This window comes from Phoca vitulina, unplaced genomic scaffold (genome assembly GCF_004348235.1).
Source record: "Phoca vitulina isolate PV1807 unplaced genomic scaffold, GSC_HSeal_1.0 scaffold54, whole genome shotgun sequence".
NCBI classification, from domain to species: Eukaryota; Metazoa; Chordata; class Mammalia; order Carnivora; family Phocidae; genus Phoca; species Phoca vitulina.
In genome coordinates, this window is record NW_022589757.1 from 7,573,685 (window position 1) to 7,594,856 (window position 21,172).

Below are 21,172 nucleotides of genomic sequence, written 5' to 3' on the forward strand. Positions count from 1 at the left end.
GCATTGAGCTTCCTGCTCGGTGGGAAGCCTGCTTCTCCCTCTCCCACTCCCCCTGCTTGTGTTCCCTCTCTCACTGTCTCTCTCTCTGTCAAATAAATAAATTAAATCTTTAAAAAAAAATAAAGTCCACCTCAAGTGCTACATCCTTTCTGCATCTTTCCCATACACCTCTTGGCCAGTGGTTCCCAGAAGAGGAAGGTGTGTGTTGAGGTATATCACAGTCAGAGATGCCTGTAACATTACATGTGTCCTTGAGAAACAATGTGTCTGTTGGCCTTGGGTTTCTCCTTCTCTTCAAGCATTTAAAAAAATTTAGTACCTGTAATGTCTACGCTGGAGGCCTATGTGCTTCTTGAGAGTAAAGTCTAGGTGTTCTACATCTACAGCACATAGTAGTTACTCACTTAACGCATTTGTATTCAATCCAACCTATGACATTCCAGACACACTTCATAAGGATCTTGCAGAGAAAAATAGGGCAAAGTGGTTGTCATGCTTTTTTAGTTTTCTCTCACTACTGCTAATTATTATGAGTTTCCTTACAAGGCTAGTAGGCTAAAACAGCAAAAATATCAGTTTGTCTAAATTGACTTTAGACAAAAACCCTGAAATGAGAGGTTACATTTGGTTTTCTCACCATACTCTTCCCCTCCTCTTGTGCTAATGGTCCACATTTTGTTCCTTCCTTCACTCTACTGGCCGCCCACCTAGATTCTTCCTTTTCTTCATTCACTCTCGTCTTGTCATGCTCCTGTCCCTCCTTCTGGTGTGCCCTTTGTAGGGTATTCTCATAAGGACCCTTCCAAACACTTTTCAGCATTTATTGGGCAACCGGTGAGCAGCAGACACTGTTCTGGGCCAAGGGAACCAAGCTGAGCAGTCAACCAAGGCACTTCAGGCTCAGGAACTTCCCCATTCCAATTTTTATTGACAAATCAAGGGACATTTTGTCTGCAAAAGCAAAACAAACTAAAAGCACATTCATTTGTGTTCCAAGTAGCAGGAAAGAGTTCCCGGTTTCCAGCCTTTCTTAAGCCTAAAGAAGGCCTCCTAAGAGGAGATTCGGGCAAAATGGAGACTTCTTTTTTAACCTAGCTGATTTCTCAAATTGCAACACATAAATCACCCAGTCGAGGCGAAGGACAGGCCTTGCAAAGGGCAAGGCGGGAGATGTGTTCCAAGCGGCCGACTGAATCATCCCATCGTCCCCTCTTTTTTTTTTCCTTTGTAAATGGAGTGCTTTTTCCTGTAGGTGAGGCCCAGAAAAACCTAGAAGGGCTGACCCCGAGGCGAGCACAGACCCGGCAAGGACCCGCGGCCAGGAGAGACTGTGAAGAGATTTGCGGGACTGGACCTCCGAGAGACAGAGGAGACGGCGGCAGGCGGTCGGCAGGCGGGACACACACGGACACCCAGGCGGGCGGAGGGCCGGGCGGCGGGAGCCCAGCACCTCCGGAGACCCCGGCCTCCAACGCGGGGAGAAGGAGCCTGGGTGGGACCGGGGGGCGGGCCCTCCGGACGAGAGGGGTTGATGGACGGTCGGTGTCCTCCAATGGCGTCCTCCCGAGGACGCGGGGCAGGCCAATGAGCAGACCACGGGGGCCGGCGCGGGGCGGGGGTTGCGGCTGGGGCCGGCAGCGGGGAGCGCGGCGTGGAGGTGCCAGCGGGCGCGGGCGGCGTCGAGGCCAGAGTTCCTGCGGCTAGCCGAGCGGAGCGCAGTGGGGACGGGGGCCCGGGGCGCGGCGGCGTGGGGAGGACGATGGCAGCGCCCGCGGGAGCCGCGGCAGTGCCAGCAGCCCCAGCCCGCAGGCGCTGGCTGTGGTCGGTGCTGGCGGCGGCGCTCGGGCTGTGTGAGTGATGCCGGAGCCGGGGCGGCGGGGGCCGGGGGCCGGGGCGGCGGGGGCCGGGGGCCGGGGCGGCGGGCGCCGAGGTGGGGAGGGGGCGCGGCCTGCGCGCTCCGGAGCCGCGGGAGCCGCGCGGGTGGGGAGCGCCGAGCCTTCCTTCTTCCCGGTCCCTGCGTGTGCGGGAGGAGGGGCGAGCTCCCCACCTTGCTCCCTCCTGGGGGGGCCGCGGGGGCCGAGGGCCGGCGGGCGGCTGCTTCGCGCTGGCGCGGGGTCGCCCGCCTTCCCCGCGTGTGACCCGGGGTCGCCCCGGCACTCCCGCCTGGGATTCCGGTTCGGGGAACCCGGGGTTCTGGCGTTCTCCACCTTTAGGAGGTGGCGGAAGGTTGCAGGCTTTTCTTTGTTGGTTTATTTCCTTGTTTTAGACGAATGTCTTGTTTTACCTTGTGAGTTCCATTTCGAATGCCCTCCATTCCGTTTTTTAAGCCTCCGTGATAAAGGAGCCCTGGAGTCTCCTGGGTCTCTTCTCCAGTCTGCCGAGCACCCACCGCGGGGACATTTACATTACTTCTGGGTTAGGAGGCAAAGACTGGGAATACCACTGAAATGACCTGGCTTAAAGGAATTTGGTCAAATCCGTAATAACGCCAGGCAGAGTCACCACAGTTTGACAAGACACAGGACATTAAAAAGCTCATTTTCCCTTTTTTCTTCTTCTTCTTTTTTTTTAATGACCTTTTTTTCTTGCCAAATTTCATGGGTCAACTTAAGGTAAACCTCAGGCTCGATTTATTGCACTGGATGAGTTGTTTTATGGACATCTGAAGTAGTGTCGGTCATAGGACTTTTTTGTGTTGTTGTTCAAAGCAAAGGACTTGTTGCTGCCTCAGAACGTGGTTAAGTAATGGTTCTAAAGAAGGCCAACTCCTAAGAAACCACGTCGACTTTTTCGTTTCTTTTGTTTCACAAAATGTCAGTTGCATCACAGTGTCTGAATACAAGTTTACTCAGTAATTTCTTTCGTGGAAAAGTCCTTCATGTGATCTTTGGAACCAGGAAAGCTATCATTTAACCAATGATTCCAAGGGTGGTAACGTATAAAGGTCAAAGTCTCCTCATCCTCTGGAGGTTGACAGGTTCTGTGTAAATGTCTCCTTTGAGGAAAAAAAAGGTTAAAAGTGTGGGGGGTGGGTTTTGTTGGTGATGGTGACAATATTTGTGTTTTAAGTAAACAGGTAGGAAATAGCCTAAAAATGAGGTTGATCAGAAATCTTGTGTGCTTCAGACAGAATAATTACACAGGAGAGGTCAGACATTGCCACTGAGGACAAAGCGGGGAGGGCGATCTTAATTAGACTCAAGGTACTAAAAGCAGAACTGAAAAACTAAGTATTAATGGATATTAATATGAAAAGATCATCAGAATAATAGCTGCATACACCTTGGATGTGCCTAGCTCTTCAGTAAGGAAAGATGAATGTTGGTATGTGAAAATCAGCCACTAACGTTACTGCTTAATTTTGGAAAACCATCGAATGTTTCTCCTTGCCAAGTCATCTTTTCCTGGTCATGGATGGTGTCCATGGATAGCAGTCCAGTTTTATAGAAAACCTTCCTGAATTTGATCCAGATACAGTTATTCAGCAAACATTTATTAAGCACCTTGTAAGAATTAAGCACCAAAAATACCCTAAGAAGGACAGTCCCTGCCCTCCCATAATTTACAGGGAGAAGCACAGTGCAATAAGTAATATGAGAAGTTCTCTTTGACAGTGGGGTGCCCTGAGAGCACTAAGGAGGGCCGTCATCTTAGACTGGAGTCCAGGCCACTGGAGGAATAGATGCGTTGGTAGGTTGGTGTGGGAGGTAGGAGTGTATGGTGGGAGAGAGATGGGGGGCACTTGAGGCAGGAGAGCCAGGCAGAGGCATTAACTCACAAAGGACCTCATTTGCCATTTGTAAGGCTGGATTTTTATCCTGTGGGAAGCTGGTGAAGGATTTCTTTCTCTCTGGAGACGTGAAGAATGGGTTGGAGCGATGTGAGATTGAAGAAACCAGAGGGCTATTGTAATAATCCAGAGGAAGATGAAGAGCTGAATTAAAGCAGTGAGATATGAAGAGAGGACACTTGTGAGCTAGTTAGAAAGTAAATTTGATAGGGCTTGCAAATTGATTTGCTGTGGACTTGAAAGGGGAGTGAAAGATGATCCTAAGGTTTGGGGTTTGGGAAGCTGGGCCCATTTTTGGCAAGTGGGGCTTTGCACAGATGAATGTGGGGTTGAGGGAACAGTGATGATGAAGTTACTTTTGGGTATGTTGAGTTTCTGATGCAGCTGAGACATCCTAATAGAAGTGGGCAGAGGACAGTTGGATAGATGGTTCTGGAGATGAGAAAGTTCTGGTTGGAGATACAGATTTGGAAGGCATCATGTAGATAGTAGTTAAAGTTATGGATTGCTTGGATGAGGTCACCAACAGAGAGTGTGTTGAAGGAAATAGCAGAGGGCCAGGGACAGAGCCCTTGGGTATATGGAACCTGAGAAGGATGTCTGATGAGTAAGTGAAGAACTGGAAGAATGAGGTGTCTTAGAAACCAAGAGGGAATGAAGTTTTAAGTAAGAGGGTGTGGTTAACAATGTCAGAAGAGGAGATTAAATATGATGAGGATTCATCGGATTTGGCGATTGTCATGTCTTTGGTCCGCCATCAGGAGGAATGAGCACACAGTATATGAAGAATAAATCTCAGTAATTTGCACCACCCACTTCAGTAAATGGTACCACCATTCATCTAATTGCTCAACCCAGGTCTAGGATCCACCCTCGATTCCTCCCTGTCCTTCATCAAGCCCCACATCCAACCTCATCTGCCATCTGCAAAATGTGTTTGGAATTCACCAGGTTTCTGTCAGCAGTCCACTCTTAGCATTTTAGTCAAAATCACTCAACTGGTCTCCCCGTTCCTCCATCCTGCCTCTTTTTAATCCATTCTTCACCCAAATGCAAGAATGATTTTTATGAAAATGTATTCAGATCATCTTGCTTTCTTCTTTAAAAGTCTTAATGGCTTCCCCTTATACGCTGAATGACATAGCGACTTCTCCCCATGGCCTGCAGTGCTCTGTGTGATCTAGTTTCTGCCTCTCTGACCTCAGCTTGTGCCATACGCACCCTTGCTCACTATATTCAAGCCACACTGCCATCTTTAGCTCTTTGACATTCATTCCCACCTCAGGTCCTTTGCACTTGCTGTTCCTGCTGCCTCTTCCTGCCCTTTCCCCAGATCTGCCCAGAGTTGTCTCCTTTTCATCAGTGAGGGTATAGATGTCACTTTTTCAGAGGCCTTTATCCAACCACCCTATCCAGAGGAGTTCCCCGTTATCATTTCCTGGTCCTTTGTTTATTTCTTTGTTGTAATTTCTGACTACTTGGTTTTTCTTTTTTCCTCTCTGAGAATCCAGGACAGAGATAGTGTTTGTCTTGTTTATAGAAATATTCCTAGCGCTGGGGTGCCTGGGTGGCTCAGGTTAAGCTTCTGCCTTCGGCTCAGGTCACTATCCCAGGGTCCTGGGATGGAGTCCCGCATCGGGCTCCCTGCTCAGCAGGGAGCCTGCTTCTCCCTCTGCCTGCCACTCCCCCTGCTTGTGCTCTCTCTCTCTGACAAATAAATAGATAAAATCTTAAAAAAAAAAAAAACTTATTAAAGAAATATTCCTAGTGCTTAGCACAGTGGATATGATAGACAGTAATGTTTATTTAAGGGCAATAAGGCATAGGTATGTCTCGAGAACAGTTTGTTAGTAGTTTGTAATAAACAGGATTTAGCTTGGCATATGGTGGGTGCCCAATACATGTCCCTTGAAAAAAGGAATATTTTTTCCAAGTGTGATTTTATGTATTATCTGGTTATTTTCACTCTTTAAGTACCATTTCATATTTCTTTAGAAATGTATGCAGTGAATTAACATTCTTCCACTACTTTAAACACTGTCGTTTTGGAATTTCTGGTTATTATATATTTAAATTATTTTATCATGTTTGTTGTAGCCCTTAAGTGTTTTATCAGTAGGACTTTCATTTGATGCTTGTTGACAAAATTCAGACTTGAGATACTACCTCTTCAGTCAAAAGGCCACAAATTTCACTACTATTCCCTCAGCCTTTTACTTATTTACTAGTTAGGATAATAAAACAAAACTTAGTCCGGGGACGCCTGGGTGGCTCAGTTGTTAAGCATCTGCCTTCGGCTCAGGTCATGATCCCAGGGGAGCCGGCTTCTTCCTCTCCTGCTGTCCCTCTCCCCGCCCGTTCTCTCTCTCTCTCTCTCTCTAATAAATAAATAAAATCTAAAAAAAAAGAACAAAACTTAGTCCTTAAAAAAAAAATTCTATCACTTGTTTTTACCCTAACTCTAGGATAGTCACTAGGCTCAGAGACTGCCAAAAGAAGAAATAAAAACAAATCTTAAGTGAAAGAGAGGTATATGTGAAAAGTACATGAAATAAAAATTTGTGTTTTTACAAAGCAAAGGCACTAAATGAACACCTACTGGGTGCGCGGTGCTATTTTTAGTTACTGGGGATACAGCAGGGAGACTGGATCCTACACAGGGTGCCCATACTGAAAATGAATAATAAAGGACAGATTAAATTCCTGACAGTCACCACTTTTAAGAAAATAATTCACCTATTAAAGAAAATATGATTCACCTGTTACGAAAATTTGCGGAATTAAAAAAACTATAGAACACTTATTTGTATTACAAAGTAGATCTTTTTTAAACGTACAAAGGATACGTTGTGGGATTTCATTAATGGCTGATCTTTCCTACTGAGCTTTTAAAATGTGCTTTGATTGGGAAAAACTTGATATATGCAGTTTTTCAAAAATATTGTTGCATGCCCTCCATCTAGAAAATGCTGACCTACCTGTTAAATATTTCTCACATTCCTTTCTCTTCCCACTGAGGCTGATTTATGTGATTCCGTGGTCACATTTTTCCTGGATGATTAGAATCTTCTGCAGGGCCCCAAGGGTGTTTTTATTTAAGTTGTATCTTTTATCTGAGAATTTGAATTCTCTGTGTAAGACATGCATCTCACGTGTACCTAAACCTTGCAAAGATTTTAATCTTGTTCTCTACGAACACTGGCATCATTTGAAATGAGACAATAAAGGATTTGCTCTGACAGAATTTATTCTAGATTAGTTTGGTCTTTAGGCTCCATCAAAGGGAATTTAATTATTAGAAAAACTAGAACTATCTCCTGAGGTCTCAAGTATCATGGCTCCAGGTCTTGGTCCCTACGGCTGATGAGATACGAAGCTTTCATGTATCTTGAGTGATTTTCCCCTTTCTTCCTTTTCCACTCATTTTGCCAAGTGCTTGATATTAGCAATGCCCTAGAGTCCAGACCACAGTCCTTGGGATTTTGACTGCCATAAGAGGGCAGAGGGCAGTTGGCTTTGGGACCATTCATAGTGCCTAAGTTGAGAAATTTAATTGTCTCTTGGGACCTTTATATCTTTGCCCTTAAACCTCTTTATTCAGTATCTTTTTTTTTTAAAGATTTTATTTATTCATTTATTTGACAGAGAGAGAGACAGCGAGAGCAGGAACACAAGCAGGGGGAGTGGGAGAGGGAGAAGCAAGCTCCCTGCCGAGCATGAAGCCCAACGCGGGGCTCGATCCCACCACCCCGGGATCATGACCCGAGCGAAGGCAGACGCCCAACGACTGAGCCACCCAGGCGCCCCTATTCAGTATCTTTTTGAATGCATGTGGCTGCTGTAATTTTTAGTCACTTAAAAATTTCCATTGGTCCCATTAAGTCTTTATCAAGAAAAGAAGGATGCTTTCATTAATAAATTCTCCTTCAGTAACTTTATTTATCTTATCTTTCAAACTCAGACTCTTTAGAAATTGTGAACTTTGTAATACCTCTGATTGACCGTCTGGGCACATAGTTGGAATACACTTGGCCCTTGAACAACACTGGGGTTAGGAGTGCTGACCCCCACACAGTCGAAAATTCAAGTATAGCTTTTGACTCCTGAAAACTGCTAAGAGGTTACTGTTGACTGGAAGCCTTACCAAGAACATAAACAGTAGATTAACACATATTTTGTATGTCATATGTATTATATACAGTATTCTTACAATAAAGTAAGCTAGAGAAAAGAAAATGTTAAGAAAATCATAAGGAAAATACATTTACAGTACTGTACTGTATTAAAAAAAAAATCCATGTGTAAGTGGACCTATGCAGTTCAAACTGGTACTGTTCAAGACTCCACTGTAGTTGTCTAGCAACTGTGATACACTGTACCCAGTTATTAGGTTTAGCTAATTGAATTTAGAAATGTACTGTGTCTTTGTTGAGCCTGAGTTATTTATTATTGTAGTAATTGCTGCATAGATTGAAATCCATGACTTGAGCTTTGTTAGTATCATGCTGTAACCAACTGAACAAACTTTGATGAATTTGCAATGAACATTGTTTATACTAGGACCCTGATACTCTACTGTGGAATCTGGGAAATTTATTATGTGCAATTTAAAAACATTAAAAAAATGCTTTTATCAAAATTAAGAAATGTATTCTTTTCTCTTCAAACATTAAGGAACACAGTGTGGAGTTATGTCACTTTAACATAATCTTGTGCTTTTTCCAGATAGCACCTAAAAAAGGTGCTATATTGTAGACTAAGCTTCAGTGAGAACTTTATATGACCCTGTACCAGACGGTGTCTTATAGTTACTCACTCTCCAGTCATATCCAGGTTATATTTGCTATATATCCTTCTTCAAAGGGTGTTGCTCAGAAACACCAGTAAAGGACTCCGTTTCCTAAGAGAAAAATGTATTAAAATGGAAATATTTGAGATCTCCTAAATGGCTAAGAATGGCAGAGAGAGTGAGTGAGTAGTTAGGGAGAAATTTTGAATTAATTCATTGTTATTATATCTGTCTATATAGATACAGATGCAGATCCTATGTGTGTCTTCTGTCAAGTATAGTTCCTGTTTCTTAGCCCTTAGAAATTTGGCTGTACAACTGGTTTCATGTTATTCTTTTGCTCTGCCCTCATTGACTAAGTGCTTACTATATGCTAAGCCTCTACTGAGCAACTTGCATGCATTATCTCATCGACAATTCTGTGTGATAATTACTCTTCTTCTGAATTTTATAGATGAGGAAACTAAGAATCCGGTAGGTTGTGTCACTTGTCCAAGGTCCCAGAAAGCTAATATATGATAGAGTTGGGACTCAAAGCATATATTTGCAGCCTCTCTGCTGTATTATAGAATTTCTCCTTCAAAGTCTAACCATTTTTTTAGGAGGCTTTTGGCATATCTGAAATGTTTACAGAGTGTCTTTACTCTGTCCCAGGGTATCCAGTTTCCTTCTCTTCGTGGTAATGTTTGTACAAGAATCGTGATGGCTGGATTACTGCTGACTCTGCTTGGAGGGACAGAGCTGATATGTGGAAAGCATCCTTACTAACAGCAGAATCTGAGCCACCCAGTGCTCAGACTACTCCGCAGGGATTTGTAATGGTGTGGTTTTTGTAGGTTCTTCTCACTCTTATACTGATTCTTCTGGCTAGGACACAGCGTGGATCCATTTAATGAAGTGTCTGACACCACGTCAGAAAGGTCCCTTGCCCCTCATCAGGAGGCACTACGTATGGACCAAGCCACTGAGCCTTACCTTCCTGCTTGGGTTGAGTTCTTCCCTGGAGGCTGTGCAAATCCGTCTACAGTTAAGACTTCTGGCAGGCTTGCCCCGCAAGATGTGCAAACAGGCTCTGGGTCTTCGCACCAGAGGCGCTGACTGGCGCCTTTGCCCAGCCCCTCCACCCCAGTGACAGAGGTTCCAACGTAGTTCTGCTGCCTTGCTGAAGAACCTCAGTGAGGCTTGCTGAATTTTACACACTAGAGAAATTAGAGAATGTATTTTTTTTTATTTTTTATTTTTATTTATTTATTTATTTATTTTAAATTTTATTTTATTTGAGAGAGAGAGAGAGTGAAAGAGAGCACAAGAGGGGGTAGGGTCAGAGGGAGAAGCAGACTCCCCACCGAGCAGGGAGCCTGATGCGGGACTCGATCCCGGGAGTCCAGGATCATGACCCGAGCCGAAGGCAGCCGCCCAACAAACTGAGCCACCCAGGCGCCCCTTGTATTTTTTTTTTAAAGATTTTTACTTATTTACTTGACAGACAGAGAGAGAGAGAGCAGGAGTGCGCACAAGCAGGGGGAGCAGCAGAGGGAGGGGGAGAAGCAGACTCCCCGCTGAGCAGGGAGCCCGATGCAGGACTAGATCCCAGGACCCCAGGATCACGACCTGAGCCAAAGGCAGACGCTTAACCGACTGAGCCACCCAGGAGCCCCTAGAGAATGTATTGATAGTAAGCAGAGGTGATTCCGACTATAATCAGGCTCCAGTATGTGGAGTTAAGAACAGAACATGCCGAGGGGCAGTTTCTCGTTCTCATTTCAGATTGTAGGTCCACAATCTCTTATTAGCAATTTCAAACCCCCAGATCTCTGAAAATGGAAACTTTTTCCCTACGTTTGATACAAACTCTTGTGGCTGCAAGATTTGACCTGTACTAATGAGAGACTATTTTTAGCCTTGATCCCACTTGGTATGACTAATCATGTGTTTCACTACAGAAATATTAATGCGTTTTATTATGGGATGCTGCCTTGGACCCCGCTGAGGCTAGTAGATGATATAGAGTGTACGCATTAAGTTCATTTTTTTAAATCTGAAAAATTCTACGTCTGAAACACATCTGGCCCCAAGGGTTTTCTGTTAGAGCTCGTGGGCCTGTGCAGTATTGCATCTCTGACATTTTCTTCTACTCTTGTAAATACTAAGAACTACAAAACACATTTTTAGTTCTTTAAATGTTTTGGTACATCAGGGTGATGGTTGCCACTGAAATGCCTTCATTCAAATTCCTTTCTTAATTTATGCTAGTTTGGGCCTGGCCTCCCCATTATTGAGGGGTTCTGGGTCTGTAAACAAGCTCAAGTCTGGAAGTTGATTGACGGGATGTAACTTTCTGTGTTTATGACTCTATTTATTTGTAAGGTTTTATTTACTTATTTGTCAGAGAGAGAGAGCACAAGCAGGGGGAGCGCCAGGCAAAGGGAGAGGAAGAAGCAGACTTCCGCTGAGCAGGGAGCCCCAGGTGGGGCTCGATCCAAGGACCCCGGGACCATGACTGGAGCCGAAGGCAGATGCTCAACTGACTGAGCCACCCAGGTGCCCCATGACTCAACTTAGACTTTGGTTCATTTGACCTAGAACTTTTCTGCCTATAAAGATCAAGTAGGAATTTAGTAGGCTGCCCATCTGTATCTCTTCTAGGAATACCATGATCGTCCAGCTAATGCTGCATGCAGGTCTCTGTGAGTCAGACTGTTCTGGTGGCTGCTCATTCGTGGTCTGTTATGGTTACCATACCCCCCCGCTGGCTATTGAGTGCCACCACTTGGCCCCTGCTCCCCCAGGATGCAGTCACTTCCGTTGTATTTAGGAAGCATTGCCTCCCACTGAAGGTCTGGTCTCCAGAGCAGAGCGATCACAGAACTCTTCAAAGATGCTGGGTCTCCTCTCACAAATTTATTTCTCACAGTCATGGTGAAAGGTATGTCTTCTGGACCCTCCAAGGGTGGGTGAGTAGGTCTTAAATGACAAATCCACTCTAACATTCCAATCTCCCTAAGCCTTTGAATCCCTTCCTCTATATTAAATCAAGACGGGTCTGGTGCTTCAAGGTCATTTACTGTGGGCCCCTTATATGGTCCACATTTCAGCCACGGAACTGAAACAAACTATTAGAGCTCTAACTCTCCCGAGTTGCAACATGAAATGCAGAATTATCTGTTTAGTGGGCCCGTATCTGTAAATTTGGTCGGATCCAACTTTGTTTCTTTTACTGTTACCCACACACATTCCCTGGATTTCTGTCTGTATAAATTAGAAAAATCAAGTAGTGATTTGGAATGTAGTGGGTCTCCTTGTGGGTCATCCTCTGTACCTATAGGGGCCTTCTGTGATTTACGTCCAGTTACGAATCTTGAAGCAAAGAGGAGTGGTGGGGTGGGTCCTGAGGAGAATCAGCCGTGTTTTTCAGGGCAGCTGCCTCAGGGGAGAGCTTTCCCGGTCCCTCGGGCAAAGCACTCAGTCTCCTCAGACAGGGGTGGAGCAGTTGTTTCTACTGGCAGAGAAGACTCATCAGTACTTAGGGTTCGATGTCTCCAGCTTCATCAGGGTCCCCAGTGTTCAGGGTTCTGTTCCTTCCCAATCAGTGCCCTCACTGTAATAGTAGACATCCCCTGAGGTTGGGAACTCAATGTGCTTTGTAATTCAGCCACTCTCAGGATGAGATTCTGGCTTTGGTTTCAGCAGTTTCAGCTCTGTGGCTAAAGGAGACGGGGGGGGGGGGGGGGGGGGGGGGGGGGGGGGGGGGCTGGGTGGCTCAGTCGTTAAGTGTCTGCCTTCGGCTCAGGTCATGACCCCAGGGTCCTGGGATCGAGCCCCACATCGGGCTCCCTGCTCGGCGGGAAGCCTGCCTCTCCCTCTCCCCCTCCCCCTACTTGTGTTCCTGCTCTCGCTGTCTCTCTCTCTCTGTCAAATAAAAAATAAAATCTTTAAAAAAAAAATAAAGGAGATAAGGGTCTCTTCAGGATAGACAGAGAAGTTTTCTGATCATTTATTCAGCACTTGAATTTGGAATTTGAATCCCTGAGCTTATCTCTCCCTTTTCCCCACCTTATCTAGTGACATTAGGAACAACCAGCCAGTATCATTATATTCATTAGTTTGATGAATGGTCAAGGTATTATGTACTTGGTGACCCTTGGTCCAGCTGGTGACCCAGCCAAGATGATACATAAAATTAACCATCACACCAGTAATGAATTATAAAAGATAAGCCATACCTCCAATTGTTGACTTCCCCTGATGGTAAACAGTTCTGTTCTTTGCTCCATTTTAGCGCTTCCGATTCACACCTCAAGTCAGTGATGTCTGACTTTGGCCTCCAAACACCTATGTGATATTTTGATAACGGCCACCTGATATGCCGAATCAGTGACCTGTTCCAGGCCTTCTCCTTCTGGACTTCTTTGCTTTCCTTGACATTGTTAACTGCTCTGATCTTAATTGCCTTTGTCTCTGTGACATTACTTTTGATTCTCATCGCTTTTCCCTGTCTGCTCCAAGCCCCACTGTTGATTTTCCTTAGGTTCTGCTCTCAGCCCTCTTGATAGTCTCACCATGTGCTCATCTTCGGTGATCTTTTCCACTTCTGTTCTTTTTACTACAACCCATATTCGGTAGATCTAGGCATTCAGTAACGATTTGTAAATGATGACTCCCAAATAGGTCTCCATCACTCTGAACTGCAGACTCTTACCCACTGCCCATATCCATTAGATTGACCAGAGGCACCCCAAACTTTGTATGTTGAAAACTCAACTCCGTGTATCTCTTGTTTCCCACACTGAGCCTCCAATCTACCCCCCCATTGTTCTCACTGTCCTCTTTGCCTTTCCCTCAGTCACCCAAGACAGACACTTGAGCATCATCTCAGAATCTTCCCTTTCCCTCACACACCATGGATTTAAATCAGAGTCTTGCCAGTGGTAACCTTCTATTTCTGAATCCACCCCTTCCTTTTCATTGTACCAGGACAAGCGCCAGTCATTGGAAGTCCAGGTTACTGTGAGAGGCTCCTAATTGGTCTCCCAGTGCGACATGTTCCCCTCAGGACTACCCTCCGACCGTTGCCAGAGGGATCTTTCATGGGCAGGTGTAATCGTGCTACTCCTGTGCTAAGACCCTCCATCCCTGTTATCTCCAGGATGAGCTCAGGTCCTTAGCTTGATTCATATGTCCTGCCCTCATCCCCTGCCATCCCCTTCCTTGCACTTCATTGATTGTTTACAACATTTCTGCATGATACTCGTTTTGTCTGCTTGAATTTGTGTATGATATATTCACTGTCCCTCCTGATTATCCTTTGTATTTATTTACCTGCCTAACTCCTGTTTAGCCTTTCTGTCTCCAGTGCAGTGTCATCTAGCAGATATTCCCCAGGTAAGGCCAAGCACCCTACCTCTAAGCTTCCTCTCTGTCACTTAATATAAAATTATCTTTTTGTTTGTTTATTTTTTTTTTTTAAGATTTTATTTGAGAGAAAGAGCACGAGTAGGGTGGGGGAGAAGCAGACTCCCCACTGAGCAGGGAGCCCTACGGGACTCAATCCCAGGACCCTGAGATTATGACCTGAGCCAAAGGCAGACACTTAACCAACTGAGCCACCCAGGCACCCCTAAAATTATCTTTTTATAAGATTGCCTCTCCACATGCAGAAGCTGTGTCTTATTCTCTCTAGGTCTCCAGCACTTAGCACTATACCTAGAACATAGTTAAGTGTTCAGTAGATAGGAGGTGAACTGTTAAACTGAACCCCAGGTGGGAACTGTAAGCATTAGAGCAGAGACTGAGTGAAAATAAGGAGGCAGGTCCTTCTAGAACTTGGGACTTCAAAATCCAGGGAGTCCAGACATGGATTTGACAGTGATAGGGCTCAGGGGGAAGCTGTCTAACCAAGTTCTCAAGGGCGTGATACCCAGCAAGAACATAATGTTAGCTTATTAACTTACAGTGAGCATTATAAATGCTGGGGGGCTAGAGTAGTTAAGTGGGTGGGGTTGGTAGTGCATTTTTCTCCCTGTGCAAAGATAGACTGTCCTCCCAAGATTGCCCAGGGAAAATGGGATCAGCTCAGTGGAAGCCAAGATAGTCTGAAACAACTTTCTGTCCATGGCAGTGATGTGGTTGGAAGTGGTGGGGTTCAGAGCCCACGGCCAAGAAAGAATTCTTGAGACATCTTTGGTGTAAGAGGGTGGTTTTATTAAAGCATGGGGACGAGACCGTTGGGCAGAAGAGCTGCACGTGGTTGTGAGGAATGGCTGATTATATAAACTTTGGAGTTGGGGGAGGTAAAGACCGAGGGAGGTTTCCAAAAAGGACTTTCATATGCTAAAGAAGACTCACAGGACCCTGGAGGCCTGGCTATTGTCAAGCTAAGATTGTTTTCCCCTCTAGCAAAGCATGAGACAGTTGGGAGTTCCTGGAGGAAAGTTATACTCTGCCTATCTCAAGTATTTGTCAATGGGCTGCAGGTTATAAGGAATTTAAATTTTATCTACATTTCCTTCTGCCTGTGTTTCCCACATCAGTAGGAATATAACTGATGGATGCATTGGATGACTTAGGAGTCAGGGTGCACAAAAGTGAACACAAGTGTGGCCCAAAGTAAAACTGAGCGTTATTGCTGATCTCCATTGCTCCTGTTGGTATTCTCCCTACTATTTATAGCTGAAAATATAGTATTTTTTTCCTTTTGTCTCTTCTTTCTTGGCTCTCCCACTAGAGTGTGAATCTACACCAAGGCCCAGAAAAGTACCTAAAACACAGCAGGAATCCAGTAGATGTCTGTTGAATGTATTTGTTGGTCACCATTAGCAAAGTGTTGCTATTTATTAAAGTTTATTAGTTTAAAGTTTTGAAATAGAGGAGCTTTCTGAATTTTTAAAATAAAAATTAAAACTTTCTAGAATTTTAAGGTATTAATGTACCTTCTAAAAGTGTGGAAGTTGAGCTCTGAAATTTGCAGTAGGTGCTGCCTTCCCATACGCATTGCCATGGCACCCCCCCCCTCCCCGCAAAGCCTGTAGGGGGGAACCCACTGAGCAGCTGGTACCTGGGGAATGCAGCCAGAGTTTGTTTTGTACTTCACTCTCAGGGAACGTCTGGATTTACCCTTCATTTGTCATATCCCTGGTGAGCACAGTCACCTGCAGGGAGTCCCCGGGTGTGCGATCTCTCTTGAGGAGTTGTTTCTTAGTGCTCTGAACATCTGCTACACCAACCATCTCTCCTACCCCCTTGTCTTTCTGAACCTCGTCATTACCAGAAAATGCACCAACTCCCAAATCTCACCCTATTCGAGCACCACCTCCTTCTTAGAGTCTGACTGTGGTACTTTCTGGAACTCATTACTTCCGATGCCTCCCCACTGTCTTACTTACATTAGTCACTTCCTGGCTGCTCCTCTCTCCCTCTCCAGCCTAGAGTCTCTGGTCCATTGTTAGAACCACTCCCTTGCAAATGCTCCTACTTTCCTTGCCCTTCTGTCCCTTCACTGTATGCAGCGAGGACTACCGCTTTGGGGAAACCCTACCATCTCTTTTCATCTACTCAGAGTTTTGTGGACCTTCACCCTCCTGATCCAGGTACCAAGCCTTTCCCCACTCCTGGCTTGGGCCCTACAGACTATGTGGCCGGTGGCAGCAAGTACTGTGGGAAGTTTCTGGACTAGGATCGTGCCTGTGCTCTGTGTTCTAGAGTTGGCAGTGTGACCCGTCATTTGTAATTTATTCTGGAGCATTCCCAGAGTTACTAAGAAAAGTGCTGTCATTGCTTTCAAGGGGCCTACCCATCGCTCACCTCCGACCTGTGGGTGAGATGGCCACAGAGCCGGGCCACACACAGCTTTGATTTGGCACCGTAGTTTTTTCAACCTGCTCTGTTCTTTGATCTGTTAAGAATGTGGGTCTGCCTTTGATAATCAACACAGACCATACTGGCGAAGAATATAACGGAAATGTTTCACCAAACAACTTTTGTCAGGAGCCCAGTTAAGGGAAGTGATATTTGTACAGGATTGTTGAAGTGATACGCAGTCCGTTTATTTCTGTAGCGGTTCCACATTTCGTCCTTGGTTAGGCTTTGTGCTTGGACACTTGCGCTTTGGCCCCTTACACAATTGCTTTCTTTGAATTTGTTGTGGTGTCATGTTGTTAGCTTTTTTTTTTTTTTAAAGGGTGTCAGGATAGCTTGCTTTATAAAACTCACTACTGGGGCGCCTGGGTGGCTCAGTAGTTAAGCGTCTGCCTTCGGCTCGGGTCATGATCCCAGGGTCCTGGGATCGAGCCCCGCATCAGGCTCCCTCCTCCGCAGGAAGCCTGCTTCTCCCCCCCCCACTCCCCCTGCTTGTGTTCCCTCCCTCGCTGTGTCTCTCTCTGTCAAATAAATAAATAAAATATTAAAAAAAAAGAAAACTCACTATTTACTACTATAGGTTGTTCCTGGGGACACGCCCCTTGCATTACTCAGAGTGCCCTACCTAATAATGTACATGAGAAATCTCTCCTGGACACTGGCCAGGAAAAGCTTTGTTTTAGCCAGTAATGGACCATATCTCCTGCATATCTGTGTTCTATTCTCCTACCCCCAATATCGGCCTTTTATTTTAACTTACATTTTTCCTGATTTCTGTATTTTATTCAATATTTATATTTATATGTATTTATAGTAAGCAACATCAACTCCTTCATATAAGTGGGCAGAGTTTAAGTAAATAAACGTAATGATGCCTCTTGTTTTCTGTCGGTGGATCATACTGTTTTATTTTCCAGTGCTCCGGTCCTGGTTAACTTAGCCTCTGTCTCTGGACTCTGCATGAACAATTGCTGAACGGTCTTTACTTACAGATTACTTTAGAACACCTTCCATTTCGAGAAAAATAGATAGATCTCACTGGGGTGGGCTGGGCAGCCTTTCTAGCCTCTCCTTCTAGCGCTGTTACGCCATCGCCAAAGCCAGCCAGCCCACTCGCATTACTGTCTACAACTGAGGAGGCTGACACTTCACCTGCGGCAGGTACAGTGAAAGGTGGTGGGAGTGGCCTCTGTCTCTCAAGGTGATTATTTTTAGATTTTATTTATTTGAGAGAGAGAGAGATAGCAGGAGCAGGGGACAGAGGGAGAAGCAGGCTCCTTGATGAGCAGGGAGCCCGATGTGGGACTCGATCCCAGGACCCTGGAATCAGGACCTGAGCCAAAGGCAGACGCTTAACTGACGGGAGCCACCCAAGCGCCCCTGCATTCAAGGTGCTTAGAGTCCATTTGGAGAGATAACAAATATGCATGAAATAAATGGGACCAACACTTTTGGACTCCTTACTGATGCAGCAGTTTTTCAGAGAAGGGAGGGGCTGTTGTCTATTTTGAGGGTACCTTTTAGAGCCCAGAAGCATCACGTTGCACAAATATTCCTAAGTGTTATTGCAACTGCTTATTTATTTGTCAGAGGCACGTGTGGAGCTGACCATAGGCCAGGCGTTCCTTTAAGCTGCTTACAACCCTTAAGTGGGATATTAACTCATTTCACTCTTGTAATAACCCTGTGAAGTAGACACTATTATTAGAACACATTTACAGTAGGGGCGCCTGGGTGGCTCAGTTGGTTAAGCGACTGCCTTCGGCTCAGGTCATGATCCTGGAGTCCCTGGATCGAGTCCCGCATCGGGCTCCCTGCTCGGCAGGGAGCCTGCTTCTCCCTATGACCCTCACCCCTCTCATGTGCTCTCTCTCTCTCATTCTGTCTCTCTCAAATAAATAAATAAAATCTTTAAAAAAAAAAAAAAAAAAAAAAAAAGAACACATTTACAGTAGAAGAAACTGAGGGGCTCCTGGGTGGCTCAGTCCATTAAGCATCTGCCTTTGGCTCAGGTCATGATTCCAGGGTCCTGGTATCAAGTCCCACGTTGGGCTCCCAGCTCAGCAGGGAGTCTGCTTCTCCCTCCCCCTTTGCCTCTCCCCCATTCATGCTCTCTCTCTCTCTCACATAAATAAAATCTTTTTAAAAATTAAAAAAAAAAAGAAGACAGAACTGAGGCACAAAGGGGTCTTTGCCCCAGGTTACACATCATTGCGATTTCACGTAGCCCTCTGGCTTCCACGGTGACAGATCACATAACCACGCTGGTAGGTTTTCAGGAAAAATTGTGATAGCTTGTTAAAAAATGTACCTTACAAGGGGGACAACTTTTGACATGTAAAACAGATAAGATCCATTAGAAAGTGTGACTAAATGAAGTCTAAGAGTCCTGTAGGAACCTGCAAGTAGACAGATGGTACACCTACCCCCTCCCTCTGAAACAAGCTCACAGGCCTTAATAACAGTCCTTTTCATGGACCCTTTACAGCAGTGAGTGAACATCGTTCGATCTGCTGGTTTCATTAAATGTTTCCTTTTAATTGGGAGTGAAATCAGAGTCAGTATTGTTGTGGGCACCGCAGAGGTGCGATGGGCCCCCTCCCGTCCCCACAGTATCTGGTTCAGGTGTGGGAACAAAGATGTCACATATGTACGCACCCAGAGGGTATGAAGAGGTTTGCTCAGCCTGTCATGACGCTCTCTGAGAAGAGCAGGGCAGGCTTCCCAGGCAGGTTCAAAAGTGGCTTCAAAGAACAGGGAAAGGGGACTGGCTTTCCTTTTACTGTGATGAGATGGTGGGGCTGGGGCACGGGCTCCCATCGTGCTGCTGAGTGGTGGTTGGTTGTAACCTCCTGCCTGATCCACAGGAGGAATCACCTGGACTTTCTTATCACCCTGCCTAGGGACAGGGGAGTGGGACAGCTTGGAAGCTGTCAGCAAACTTCAGACTCTTTATTACAAATATATTTTTAAGTGCTTATCATTAGGTACATTATGGGGCAGAAATGTTGTCCATGGACTGAAGTAAATACCGTGTCACATTAATCTAATATTGCAAATGGGAGGTTCTGCAAACTCCAATGTCAAGAATGTTTTTGGAACCGTCATACAAGGCCATGTCCTGTGTATCTTTTAAAAACATTGAAAATATTTAACATGTCTTATATGTTTGGGTTAATCCTGATGCTGAAATATTTGGTATTCCCTTGATCATTAATAGGCAAAGAAGCTTTTTTTTTTAAAGTCATATTTTTATGGCATTAAGGATTTTTAAGTTTTATGACATTCTTTTTGTACTTTATTAAGCAGATGCTTAATTTTCTTATTTTTAAATTTAATAAATGGGACTCTTATTTTATTGTGCATTTCTTGGATTTTAGGTTCTGGGCTAACTGTTGGGAGGCGGCAAATGTGAATAAAATTCAGACTTTTAGATGCCGAAGGCCTGGGAGAGACTGGGAAACAATTATCAAGAGATGTGTTATAAGTAAACAGAAAACAACATCTTTACCTTTAAGATTTGTGGTTTACTGCATATCTTTAACTTTAAGACAGTTTGTCACATTTGAATATCTCTGACATTGGGATATGCCTTACAATTGTTGGTGAGTTAGAACCAGCATTTTTAGTTGCCGATGGCACATAAAATAATGTGTCTTAACCATCAATGGCATCTTAGAATTGATGAAATATGCTAATTTTTATAACTTTATGTCTTTTCAGCATAATTTCATTTAAACTTCAGAAAAAAGGGGCGCCTGGGTGGCTCAGTCAGTTAAGCGTCTGCCTTCGGCTCAGGTCATGATCCTAGGATCCTGGGGTCGAGCCCCACATCAGGCTCCCTGCTCAGTGGGGAGTCTGCTTCTCCCTCACCCTCTGCCCCCCTGCTCGTGCTCTCTTACTCTCTCTACCTCAAATAAATAAATAAAATCTTAAAAAAAAAAAAAAGTAGGCGTTGGCCCAGTTTGAGCGAGTGGGTTGGTAGAGATGGCATTCCAGACAAAGAGAAGAGCGTGCACAAAGCACGTTGTTGTTATGGAGTGTATTGTGTTGGAGAAAGGGTTAGGAGTTTGGTGTGGCAGAGATGTTGGAGCTGGGGCGAGATGGGGAGACGGATAAACTGGCAGAATGGTAACCTGGAGCCTGCCTTGGAAGGACTTGATGTGGCAGGCAGGGGAATTGAGCTGTATTGATAAACCCCTGTAGCCTCGTAAAGCAGCCGGCCCCTGTTCACGTCAGCGAGGGGGTGGGCAGCATTGACATAGTTAACAGAAGATTGTAGGTAATGCAGTATGTCAAATAAAATCAGTAGTACAGAGCTCTCCCAAATGGAAGGAGCTAGCTGGATGCTGTGGAATTAACTGGAAGGAAGAACTTCACTGAATGGGGCTGTTCCTTCTGCCCCAGTTGAGAGTGGAGTTGGGGTTTGGTGGCCTATTCTGGAAGCCTGTTTCTGGACTACCTCTACGACTGCTGGTGAAAAATAGAGAATGGCTTTCATAGGGCAGGCAGTTTTCATCTAACTGGATGGAAATTTGGGGGGAAGCCTGTAGGAAGTGTTGTTTCTAAGCTGTGTTTGGCTTTCTCCTAAGGGTCATTTATTCTGAAATTTATTCCTAAATTAAGAGCTATTTATTCTTACTTTCCTCTAAAATATAACATCTGGTAGAGGAAGATTTTATCACAGAATTTTTTAAAAATAGGTTTTTGGTTTGTGTTTTTGTTTTTTTTTTTAAAGA

General features: G+C 45.0%; 1 protein-coding gene across 1 annotated transcript in view; it reads left to right on the forward strand.

Moving 5' to 3' along the window:
• Positions 1-1,636: 1,636 nt before the first annotated feature.
• Positions 1,637-21,172, forward strand: part of MPZL1 (myelin protein zero like 1) — a 62,929-nt gene continuing 43,393 nt past the window's right edge. Inside the window, exon 1 of the mRNA XM_032389278.1 lies at positions 1,637-1,850. Within this exon, the coding sequence (XP_032245169.1) occupies positions 1,760-1,850 (91 nt within the window). The 5' untranslated portion in view covers positions 1,637-1,759. The remainder of the gene's footprint in view (positions 1,851-21,172) is intronic.